Genomic DNA, 12,664 nt, shown 5'->3' on the forward strand with positions numbered 1-12,664 from the left:
TTATGGTATCCATGACAACCATTGGTCCATTTATTAAATCACAGCATCCCTAGTGTAATACAGAAGCACAAAAAAAAACTGTAACAATAAACAGCAACATTTAGTTAAGTGTGTTTAGGTCAAGTACACAAACCAAACCTCTCCAAAATGAATGTCTGAATGGAGAAAAGGAAAAATTGATTGAGGGCTTTTGGCCTCCCTTACCTTGAAGTCATCAGGGAGCAGCAGTTTCGACGTCCTTAGAAAGCTTAATATGTATCTGAAGATCTCCCCGTCCCGATCAATGAAATAGTGTTGTTTTAAACTGTCCAAGACAATAGGCTCTGTGCCATTAAATAGACGACTTATTCTGAAAAGGGAAAAAAAAAAACCATGATGAAAAGAAAGAGACAAGAATTCATGAGACCCTGTAGGCTTCAATACAGAACCCCAACCAAGACAGAAAGGAGTGAGTTATTCAGCTGTGTCCTGCTCAGTGAGCTCAGGATTAGGATAATGTGGTATCTTAATTTTGTAAACTCTGACAAATGAGAGCACGAGGACAGAGACAGATGCAGGACTGAGTGGGTATTAGGTTATTAACTCAGATCAGCCCCCTCACTTTCCTCTCCTTCCCACTTCCCCCTCCTTCCCCAAGCATACACCAACACAAACAGTGTGAATGCCTAATCCAGATACTAAATCCTTTCAGGAGAAGCAAGGCCCAAGAGGCTTTTCCTCTTCGGTGAGGCCGGGGAACAGGGAGAGGGAGGAAGAGAGGGGCGAAGGGGCAGGAGAGGGGAAAGAGGGAGAATGGGAGGGACGGAGGCTCGCCCTCCCGGTAATCCACAGTTCTTGCAGACGGCATATCTAGCATCGGAGTGATGATTCGGGGCATCTAGCATCGGAGTGATGATTCTGGGCTGAGCCACACACTGGGAAATCTTCCCACAGTTCAGCTGCCAATAGCCCAAAAGCACCTCCGCTTCCAGTCAAGTGAGACTGCTGGGGTGACCTCATTTTGACCGGCTCTTCAGTGGCCAGCTTCAGGCTGGCCCTCTAGAGGGTCTAGAGTTACTTGGAATCAGGACACTCAGGCTCAGAAGGTGAGGAATGCAGGGAGGACTCGGACCTGTCCTCGAGTTGACCCTTAGTGGGAATTTAGGAATTAGGACATGGGCCCAGTTAGCTCTGGGATGTCTGAACCGAAACAAGTGGAAGAACGTTTTTCCATTGAACCATTACTCCCCAACCTGTGAGCCTCTCTGGCTTCAGCTCTTGGATCAAACCGGTGCAGACTGGGATTTATGACGGGGATCACCTCTAGGGTAGTCACTGGATACCTCACATAGACACATATAATGACATATGCATTAAGCCAGGCACATGGTGTCATTTTGTCCGAGTCCACCTGACCTCAGGGGAGTTCTCCAGGAGACTCCTGGTGCTTCCTTTCATTCTAGATCAATCAATCAATTGTATTTACTGAGCGCTTACTTTGTGCAGAGCGCTGTACTATGTGCTTGGGACAGTACAATACAACAGAGTTGGAAGACACATTCCCAGCCCACAAGGGGCTTCCAGACTAGAGGGGGAGACAGATATTAATATAAATAAATACATTATGGATGTTCATAAATGCTGTGGGCTGAGGATGGACTGAAGATTTAGTGCCTGAAGGGTACAAATGTAAATTCATAGGTGATAATAATAATGATGGTACTTGTTAAGCGCTTACTATGTGCAAAGCACTGTTCTAAGCGCTGGGGGGATACAAGGTGATCAGGTTGTTCCATGGGGGGCTCACAGTCTTAATCCCCATTTTACAGATGAGGTAACTGAGGCACAGAGAAGTGAAGTGACTTGCCCAAAGTCACACAGCTGACAATCGGCGGGGCTGGGATTTGAACCCATGACCTCTGACTCCAAAGCCCGTGCTCTTTCCACTGAGCCACGAAGCGAGAGGGAGTAAGGGGAAAAGAGGGCTTAATTGGGAAAGGCCTCTTGGAGGAAATGTGATTTTAATAAGGCTTTAAAGGTCAGGAGATTGGTGTTCTATTGTATATGGAGGGGGAGGGAGATCTAGGTCTGAGGACATAAGGACATCCATCCCCCCCCATCTTACCTCCTTCCCTTCCCCACAGCACCTGTTTATATGTATATATATATTTGTACATATTTGTTACTCTATTTATTTATTTATTTATTTTACTTGTACATATCTATTCTATTTATTTTATTTTGTTAGTATGTTTGGTTTTGTTCTCTGTCTCCCCCTTTTAGACTGTGAGCCCACTGTTGGGTAGGGACTGTCTCTATATGTTGCCGACTTGTACTTCCCAAGCACTTAGTACAGTGCTCTGCACACAGTAATCAATCAATCAATCAATCAATCGCATTTATTGAGCGCTTACTATGTGCAGAGCACTGTACTAAGCGCTTGGGAAGTACAAATTGGCATCACATAGAGACAGTCCCTACCCAACAGTGGGCTCACAGTCTAAAAGGGGGAGACAGAGAACAGAACCAAACATACCAACAAAATAAAATAAGTAGGATAGAAATGTACAAGAAAAATAAATAAATAAATAAATAAATAAATAGAGTAATAAATATGTACAACAGTAAGCACTCAATAAATATGATTGATGATGATGATAAGGGGGTCAGCGGCGAGACTGACAAGATGGAGGTACAGTGACCATGCTAATGCTGGAGGAACAAAGTGTGCAGGCTAAGCTATAGTAGGAAACCCAACTCTAGACTGTGAGTTTGGGTTCTGTTTTTTTACGGTATTTGTTAAGCACTTTCTATGTGCCAGGCACTTTCATTAACACTAGGGTAGATACAAGTTTGTCAGGTTGGACACAGTTTCTGTTCTGCATGGGGCTCACAGTCTTAATCCCCATTTTACAGATGAAGTAACTGAAGCACAGAGAAGTGCAGTGACTTGCCCAAGGTCATACAGCAGACAAGTATGTCATACCCAGTTTCTTCTGACTCCTAGGCCTGTGTTCTATCCACTAGGTCATGATGTTTCAAGGAATGTGTCTACCAACTCTATTGCACTTTACTCTTCCAAGTACTGAGTACAGTGCTCTGCATACAGTAAGCGTTCACTAAATATGACTGATTGATTGATTGATTGAAAGGTAGGAGTGGGCAAGTTGATTGAGGGCTTTAAAACTGATGGTAAGGAATATCTGGGTTTGAGTCTTTCCATTTCATTCATTTAATTGTATTTATTGAGCATCTATTGTGTGCACAGCACTGTACTAAGCACTTGGGAGACTACGATACAACAATAAACAGATACATTCCCTGTCCACAGTGACCTTACAGTCTACAGTCTAAATTTCTCTCTTCAGTCTCCGTAAACCTGGGCACCACTTCCAAGCCATGGAACTCAGCAGATGGAATTGAGGTAAAGGGAAACAGGCTGTTGAATGTAAAAATAGTGGCCATAAAGGGGTCTGGTGCCAGATTTGAAATGGACAAGGGGACAGGCCAGTTGAAAACTGGACAATGGACAATGGTTCCCATCCTAATAAAAGCTTCCTGTTCAATAGGAAATCCATCAGTAGAGTATCAGGAGCTCTGTGCTGCTCCCTCAACCCCTCTACCAGAAACGAGGGCTTCACCCTGGGGATGGTGAGGGCTGCTGCCCTCATAGATACCAGCCTTGGGGGCAAAACCATCATCTTCATCCCCATGATCTTTAAGACTAGACCTCCAGTCTCACCTCAAATCTCAAATCAATCCTAAATTTCCAAGTTCCGCTCCCTTCCACACCACCCCACAGCTCTCTGGTGTGCTACTCTCTGAAGTCAATCCATCAGATCCAATGCCCCATGCCTCTGACTGATCATCCCAAATCCCACCCTGCTTTTGGCCCCATAGTCCCAATGACAAGTTAGCACCCAGGCCAGCAGGCTCTCTGGATACTGCAAAAAGCTGTAAGGTGGGGGTGGACCTCTGGGGGTTGGAAACCCACAAAATTCAATCAGTGCCCCCAGAGGAGGTGCTGAACCCTGGACAGTGAGGGCAGAGACTGAGCCGAGGGGTTAGTGCCAGGCACCCTGCTCCAAAGACATCATCCATGCCTGCTCAGCTCTCTCCCTTTAAGCCTGGGGTAGAGCTGAAGGCTCAGTTTGCCACATGCAGATTTGGGTCACAGAGGAAATTCCTTTCCAAAAATGCCCCCCCCGCCCCCGCTCCATGTAAATCTAACCACTGCTGCCCCGGGACCAAATTTTACTGAAGGCAAGTGGAAAAATTGGCAGCAGCAACTCGGAGAGTATCTTTTCCCTAAGGCAGAATTTTGAGAAAATTGAGAGAAAGAAAAAGAAAAAAATCTAAACAAAGTCTATATACTCTCACCTGCAAAACTTGTTAGAATTCTACTTTGGAAACCCAAAGGTCAGAATTTCAAGAGCAACAACCTACTGAGCACCCCAAATGAGGCCTGGACTGTGATGGGAAATGCAGACTAAGGCTCCTCCTGCAACTGCATTTAACACCCATACGTAAGCTCCTTGTGGGCAGGGAGTGTGTCTATTTAGTGTTATAATGTACTCACCCAAGTGCTTAGTATAGAGTTTTACACACAGTAAGTGTTCAATAAATATGATTGGTTGATTGAATGAATGAATGAATGAATGAACATAGGCTGAACATGGCAGGGTAAGGCCCCCGCTGGCTACCAGAGCGAGGGCCTGTGAGTTAGAAGCTCATGGGTTCTAATTCCAGCTCCTCCACTAGTCTGCTGTGTGACCTTGGGCAAGTCACTTCATTTCTCTGGGCCTCAGTTACTTCATCTGTAAAATGGGGATTGAGACTGTAAGCCCATGTGGGACAGGGACTGGGTCCAACCTGATTTGCTTGTACCCACCCCAGTGCTTAGTACAGTGCCTGGCACATAGTAAGCATTTAACAGATACCACTATTATTATTATTATTATTATTACCAGGGGAATCCAGTGTCTGGGTTCAAGAAAAGTCACAGGCAGTTTTGCCCTTGGATGCAAAGAGCTGATTCATGCTGCCACGATAACTGTTAGGTTAGTGGGATGGGAGTTAATGAGGGGTGCCTAGGGGGTGGATAGGAGCCAAGCACCTAGTACAGTGATCTGCATAAAGTAAGCACTCAATAAATATGATTGAATGAATGAGTCAAGCTTGCAGCAGACCCCTTGTCACCCCTCATCCATGTCCTGCCTCTGGCCTGGAACATCCTCCCCTCTCAAATCCGACAGACAATTACTCTCCCCGCCTTCAAAGCCTTATTAAAGGCATATCTCCTCCAAGAAGCCTTCCCTAAGCCCCCGTTTCCTCTTACTCCCTTCTGCATCACCCTGACTTGCTCGTATTGTTCATTCCCATTCCCAGCCCCACAGCACTTACGTACATATCTGTTATTTATTTATCTATATTAATGTTTGCTTCCCCCTTTGTAGACTGTAAGCTTGCTGTGGGCAGGGAATGTGTCTGTTTATTGGTGTATTGTATCCTCCCAAGCATTTAGTACAGTGTTCTGCACACAGTGAGCACTCAATAAATATGATTAAATGAAGTGAATTAATTGAATGAGTCCCCAGTGTATTACACCCACAGTTTGGCATGGAGTGGGCATGGGGCTTTAAGATGTGTCCTCAGTGTGACAAATCAGGGGACTGGATTAGGGGCAGAGGCAGGGGCTAGGCCAGAGTCAGAAGGAAGAGTCTGAGGGAGAAAGATATCCTCTCACTATCCTCCTACTATGCTTTCTCTCCAGTCAAAAGTGCCGCATTTAAAAAGCTTGAAGAACAACCAAAATAAGTGGCATATTGAAAAACAAAATGCGTAAGTATTCAAGGAATTGGAATGATTTAGCATAAAGAAGGAAAGGTGAAGGAATGATAGAACAGCATGATGATAGAGAAGCAACGTGGCCTAGTAGATAACACATGGGCTTGGCAATCAGAAGGACCTGATTTCTGATTCTGGCTCTGCCCCTTGTTGCCTGTGTGAGCTTCAGCAAGTCACTTCACTTCCTGTGCATCAGTTACCTCATCCGTAAAATGGGAACAACATTGTGAGCCACATGTGGGACATGGCCTGTGTCCAACCTGATTAGTTTGCAGTAAGTATTGAGAGTGATGGACAATTGTTTTAGTAGCTCATGCTTGGTGTGTTTTATCCTTTAACTTTTACTTGTATCCTCTTGAGCAGTATCGTCCAAATTCAAATATCATCATACTTCATAAAATAATTAAATCTTATGTATTTTTTCAGATTAGTTATTACATTTGCTACTGCAGCCAACTATGCTATTAAATGTAACGGGAAAACTTGGCTTATCGAATCCAGACTGCAAGCCCGTTGTGGGCAGGGATTGTCTCTATTGCTGTATTGAACTTTCCAAGCACTTAGTATAGTGCTCTGCACACAGTAAGCGCTCAATAAATATGACTGAATGAATGAATCTACCCCAGAGCTTAGTACAGTGCCTGGAACATAGTTAGTGCTTTACCAAATACCATTTGAAAAAGAAAACAGCAGCCTTTATTATAGAAAGAGCCATTATAGCCAGAGGTCAGCTGTTTTTTTATCTCCACTAATAATGGTAAAAGGCTTAAACTGCAGTTGGATGGATTTAGGTTAGAAAGGAAAATGGTAAAATTGGTGGAATCTATGACCCTGGAGTCTTCTCTGTGGCTGGACTGGCTCAAGGACAGTTACCCTAAGAAACAGGGGAGTGGTGGGGGGGGGGGGGTGGAGAGGGTGAACTTCTTAAGACTCCTTTTAACTCTGGAGTTCCGGATTCTAGGTGGAGATACCCTCAGCAGAGCAAGAAGGGAGAGAAAATGCAATTTCTGAGGTGGATAAAAGACAGGAGGAGAAGGGCGAGACAGAAAGGCTGGGAACGGCTAGTTTGGACCCAATGAAGCTGAAGCAACATCCTTTCTCAGCTAGAATGCCAATGCCACTGCCCCAGGGTGGGAAGGAGGGGCAAGAAGCAAGTTCTTCTATCCCCTGGGGCTCTCGGGCCAGCTGGTCCTAAGAACAGGAGACCGGAATCTTCTGAACCTCCTGGACCTGATAGCTTGGGTTAGAGCGGAAAAAAGGGAGATGACAGGGAGGGGAGAGGATCCGGAATCTGGATTGTCCCCCCTTAACCCTCCCCTGAATTGGGGCTAGCTTTTAACATGTATAAGTTCATCCACTGAAGATTCAACTGTCAGGCTCCAGATCAACTAGGATTGCCTGCTCTACTGCACTTTTCGAATTTCAACCTTTTTGATTACATTTTTTCCTTATCTCCCACTCCTCTGTTGTTTCTGCTAAAGATTTTTACATTTTCATTAGTATTTAGCCAAAATGCCGGCAGGACAGTTTGCAGCTTAGGGCACCACCACTGATAGGAGGATTCCTTTTACTTTCTTTCATCAGATAAAAGACAAACAAACTTACACGGGAATAATATTAACGTTTTGACACAAACCAACAAAAGTCAATAAATACTTTGGGTGAGGCCTTGGGCTGGGCTGGATGAATAGGGGGAGGAGGTGAGGGAAGAAGGGGGACATTGCTCTTCTCCTCTCCCAACATTCTTGTGTGCCGCTTTCCACTCCCTCTAAGCTTCCCTCTTCAAGTTCCCCCCTCCAGCCAAAGGCCACCTCAGAGATGCTCTCTGATTTGGAAATGTGGTGACAGACTTCAAGCAGGAAGGAGGGAATCACAAAGCCCAGGTCAAAAAGATCACCGGCAAGCCATCGTGTCTAAATTCCAACAACTCACCTGCCCACCTCCCAGCTAATATTCTTTTTCAAGTCCAGGTTCTCCCCTATCCCAGGGAAACACAACTACAGAGTGGTTTAAGTCAAGAACACCAAGGTAAAAATTCCACCGTTCAAAAATATATCCAGTTCTTGCCAAAGTCCCGTGTTTAGGAAAACCTACACTGTAGTACTGACAGCGTCCAAAGCCACAAACATATGGCTGCTACACTATGGCTGGCTCTATCCAGGCAGGTTTGTGTTGCTGGATGAAGGTGCCCTAACTCCCTAAAAAATATCCTAGCCAAAACACATAATAGAAACTTGAACTCTGAGGGAAGAGATTGTGCTCCTTTCCTCAGGAGTGTACCCGACCATCTGTAGAAAAGCTTGACTGCCTTTTTCATCCTCCTCCTCCTCATCAAAATAATAATAATTGGGGCATTTGTTAAGTGCTTATTGTGGGCCAAGAACTGTACTAGGGTCTGGGGTAGATGTAAGACTATCATGCAAGGTCTATCCTGGCCCCACATGGGGCTCACAGTCTAAGTAGGAAGGGGAACTGGACATCAGAGATAAAACAACCAAACCAAACCAAATCCATTCCTTGACATCCAAAGCTAATCTGCCTCCAGCCTTTCCCACTCTCCACATCTTCTAGGGCTCTGGCTTCTCTCCCCATTACTCTTTCCACCACCCACTGAACTGTTGCTTCCTTATTCCTCTCCCTGACCCATCCATCACTACTTAGCACTACTGTTCCTTGTCCGAGCAGAGGAACAGGGGCAGTGGGAGCTTTTCTATTAATAACTGTGGTATTTTAAACACGTACTATGTGCCAAGTGTTGCACTAAGCACCGGCATAGGTACAAGATAACCAAATGGGGCACAGTCTCTGTCTCGTAAGGGGTTCACAGTCCAAGGGGGAAGGTAAAGCAGATGAGGAAACTGAGGCCCAGAGAACCTGACTTCCCTATGGTCAAACAATCAATAGTATTTATTGAGCATTTCCTGTGTGCAGAGCACTGTACTAAGTAGTTGGGAGAGTATTATACAAAAGGGTTGGTAGACATGATACCTACCCACATGGTGCTTACAACTTAGTGGGGGAAAGGGACACTGAAATATAGACAGGTAGAGGAAATATAGACAAGATTTAAGGATAAGTACATAGGTGCTGTCGGGGCGACTATAAGGATAAGTACATAAGTGCTGTTGGAGTGACTGTAAGTGCTTAAAGGGTGCAGACCAAGTGCATAAGTGACACAGATGGGAAAGCAAGTAGGGCAAATGAGGACTTAGGGAAGGCCTCTGGAGATGTGATTTTTAGAACGGCTTTGAAGGTGGGGAGAATGGTGGTCTGTCAGAGAGAGAACATGAGCAAGGGGTTAGTGGTGAGATAGGTGAGAATGAGGTACAGTGAGTAGGTTGTCAATGGAGGAGCGAAGTGAACTTGCTGGGTTATAGTAGGACATCAGCAAGGTACGGAAGGAGGGAGAGAGAGAGATGGTTGAGTGCCTTAAAGCTGATGGTAAGGCCTTCCTGTTTGATGCAGAGGTGGATGGGCAACCATTGGAGGTTCTTGAGGTGTGGGGATAAATGTGCTGACTTTTTTTTTTTTTTTTTTTAGGAAAATGATCCGGGCAGCAGAGTGAAATATGGCCTGGAATGGGGAGAGACAGAAGGCAGGGAGGTCAGTAAGGAGCCTGATGGAGTCAAAGAGGGATATGTTAAGTGCTTGGATTGGCATAGTAATTTTGATAAGGTGCAAATGTTTTGATAAAGTGTAAAGGGATGGGGTCAGAGGCGCAGATGAGCAGGGTGGTATTTGAGAGGAGGTGGGACACCTCCTCTGGAGTCACCGCTGGGAAGGATGGGAGACTTGAAGAAGGGGCAGAAGAAAAGATGTCTTCTCTTCCCACATAGGGGAAAGTCGGAATCAGGCTGAGTTTCTATACGCTGAGGGAGGCCCCATTACACCAGGGTTCAGCATCTCCCATGATGGTATCCAAGTCCAATTCCGGGATCTTCTGAAAGCCTTTATGCCTGAGCCTGCGAGTGCCTCCGCCAGGCTCTAGAGTGAGCTCAGCATATGGAGAGGCTCCTAGGACAGTAACTTTCCAAAAGAACACAGCAGTTCAAGCACTCCCTCCCCAACCCCAACAAGTGCCAAGCTCACAGCTGCGAGCTAATTCTCCAACCCTAATTTACATCCATCTAGCTCCCCTAAATATTATGATTGAAAGGGAAATTCAGCCGAAAATAATAATATGAGATATTTTTCACCCATTCATCCAGGATGTGGGGGCTTTTTAGCCCTCATTAACAGCTGCAGCTGCAGAGGGGGCTTGGGAGGCGGGGGTTGTTGATTACAGAAGGATCATTTGTGGCCTTAAAGTTTGGGTGGCCAGTTTCCATTACCAACCTCAGGCTCCACAGAGTTATTCACTCAAACGCCTAAATCTGCACAACCATGATGATGTGCCAGACGTGGGTGTTGGAGGAAAGCAGAACTTAAATATCTGTCAATCATGTTCCTTGCTGGACCAGAGTAGTGTCCCGTCCTACCCCCCCAACACCCACACACTCACCCCAATTCAAGGCAGCATGTGGTGAAACCATTTTCTGTTTTTAGGAGGCCAACTTGAGCTTTGAGCAAAACTATAAACTACCGATTAGTTCATTCAAAACTTTCCTACTCTGAAAAAATAAATCTTGTAATGTAATTAGAACAATAACTGGAGGCTTCACAGGCCCATTAATCATCTCTCCTACAGACAGGCTGAAGGACAGAGGGTCAGTCTTTTCCCTCTGTGCCTCGTCTATGCAACTTGGACTTATGACCTTTGGGCTTTTGGCATTCGCCCTACCCTCAACCCCACAGCACTTAGGTACATATCTATAAATTATATTTTAAATAAACTATCTATACTAATGTCTATCTCCCCACTCTAGACCACAAGCTCATTGTGGACAGGGAACATATCTACCAACTCTATTGTACGATACTCTCCCAAGTTCTTAGTAAAGCGCTCTGCACCAATTAAGCGCTCAGTAAATATCATCATTTGATGGGTAGAACCCACGGAGCTGCAACCATCATGGAGAATGAACTTCTCAGGAGACACTTGCTTTCTGCGCACAAGGACATGGGCCAGGATCACCGACCACCGCTGTGTAGATCCCTGCTCTTTCAGGAAAAGGAAACAACCCACCTCTTTTGAAAGCATCTACAAACACCATCATCAGCACCTAGGCAGATAAATTAATATGGGCCCTTAGGTGCCAAGCATGAATTAAACAGGAGCTGTGAACATGACAGAAGTTGAAGCAGTGTGGCCTACTGGAAAAAGCACGGGCCTGGGAGCCAGAAGACCTGGGTTCTAATCCTGGCTGTCACCATTTTTTTAAATGGTATTTGTAAAGTGCTTACTATATGCCAGGCACTGTACTAATCAGTTAATCAGGTTGGATTGGCAGAGCCGGAATTAGAACCCAGGTCCTTCTGACTCCCAGGCCGATGCTCTATCCAGTAGGCCACACTGCTTCTCATGCCACCTGTCTACTGTGTGACCTTGAGCAAGTCATTTCACTTCTTTGTGCCTCATTTATCTCACCTGTAAAATGGGGATGAAGACTGTAAGCCTCATGGACTCTGTCCAACCTGATTAACCTGTATCTATCCCAGCGCTTAGTACAGTACCTGACACATATAAAGTACTTAACAAATAACATTAACAAAAGTTTGAAATGTGGTCTCTGCATGGGAAAGCTTCTTCAGGCTTTATGAACCATCACCAAACTAATCCTTGTGCTGGGGGAACACAACCTGGTGAATCATCCTCAGACTCATTAAGCCTCAAAAGTATTCTGGAAGAGAGGGAAGGGAAAGGAGAGCTTTCCTATTTGACCACGGTTATGGTGTCCCTGAATGGACAAAAGGCCACGATTCGATTAGTCAGTCTCATCTTGGGATCTGTCCACCTGAAAAGAAGCCCTGGGCCTGGGGCTTCTGCCCCACACAGAGCCCACAGCTCCTTTAGCAGCATCAGCAAGATAGGGGAAAGGAAATTGAATTTACATACCAAAAGGGGCTCTGGCCCCTGGACCTCCTAACCACCTTGAAACACAAAGGCCCACCAACAGATAAGCCCAGTCCATTCCCACAGGGCTTTGGCCTCTCATGTACCATCAGCTAGGAGAACTCGAGAGAGCTGGTGAAGTGACCCCTGCCCTCACTATGCATGTACCCCCCCCCCACACACATTCTTTATTCCCCCCTCTCTCCTTTATTCCCTCTCCCCCAAACCCAATTTGGGACACCCTGGGGGTCTTTGGAAAGACCCCAGAGACACCTGCTCTCTTGGACCCAGGTTGGACCAGGCAGGACCCTGCACTGAAGGAACCGATACTGGACTTTGGCCAAGGCCTCCTCTTCCCCCTGTGAGGATGGAAGGAAGGGAGGGTGACACTGCTTTAGCCTCAGGCTCAGAGTTGGCAGAAAGGTGGCAGAAAGGGAGCGGGCTGGGAGCTGGGGACTTTTAATGTCTGGGGAAGGGGCCCTGGGGAGTGCAATACCACCAAACTTTTTCCTGGAGCTTCAGGACACGTGGGGGCTCTAGAAAGAAGGCTGGAAGCCCCCAGACACAAAGCCAAGGGAGAGCTTGGGCCCCCTCTCAGTGGATAGGACAGGCTCTCTCTACTGGCAGCTAAACTATACAGGGGCTGAGATTCCAATCGGGGCCGCCTTCCCAGAGCTTTGATTCTTCTTTTCCCATTTGCTCCCATTTTGGCCAATTTGCCGCGCTACTACCTCTTCTGGAGGAGAAACTGGAAGCACCTGAAAGGTTTGTCGGGGCTGGGGAGCAGGGAGTCAGAGGATTTTGAACATTGTGTGAATTTCACTTGCCCCTACTCTCTCTCCTCAA

General features: G+C 46.0%; 1 protein-coding gene across 3 annotated transcripts in view; it reads right to left on the reverse strand.

The window, feature by feature from the left end:
- KCTD15 (potassium channel tetramerization domain containing 15) overlaps nucleotides 1-12,664 on the reverse strand; it is a 72,870-nt gene that overhangs the window by 26,381 nt on the left and 33,825 nt on the right. For all 3 annotated transcript variants that reach the window (XM_038753901.1, XM_038753900.1, XM_038753902.1), the window contains one exon: nucleotides 205-349. In XM_038753901.1, the coding sequence (XP_038609829.1) occupies nucleotides 205-349 (145 nt within the window). The remainder of the gene's footprint in view (nucleotides 1-204; nucleotides 350-12,664) is intronic.

The sequence above is a fragment of the Tachyglossus aculeatus genome, chromosome 11 (assembly GCF_015852505.1).
Source record: "Tachyglossus aculeatus isolate mTacAcu1 chromosome 11, mTacAcu1.pri, whole genome shotgun sequence".
Lineage (NCBI taxonomy): Eukaryota > Metazoa > Chordata > Mammalia > Monotremata > Tachyglossidae > Tachyglossus > Tachyglossus aculeatus.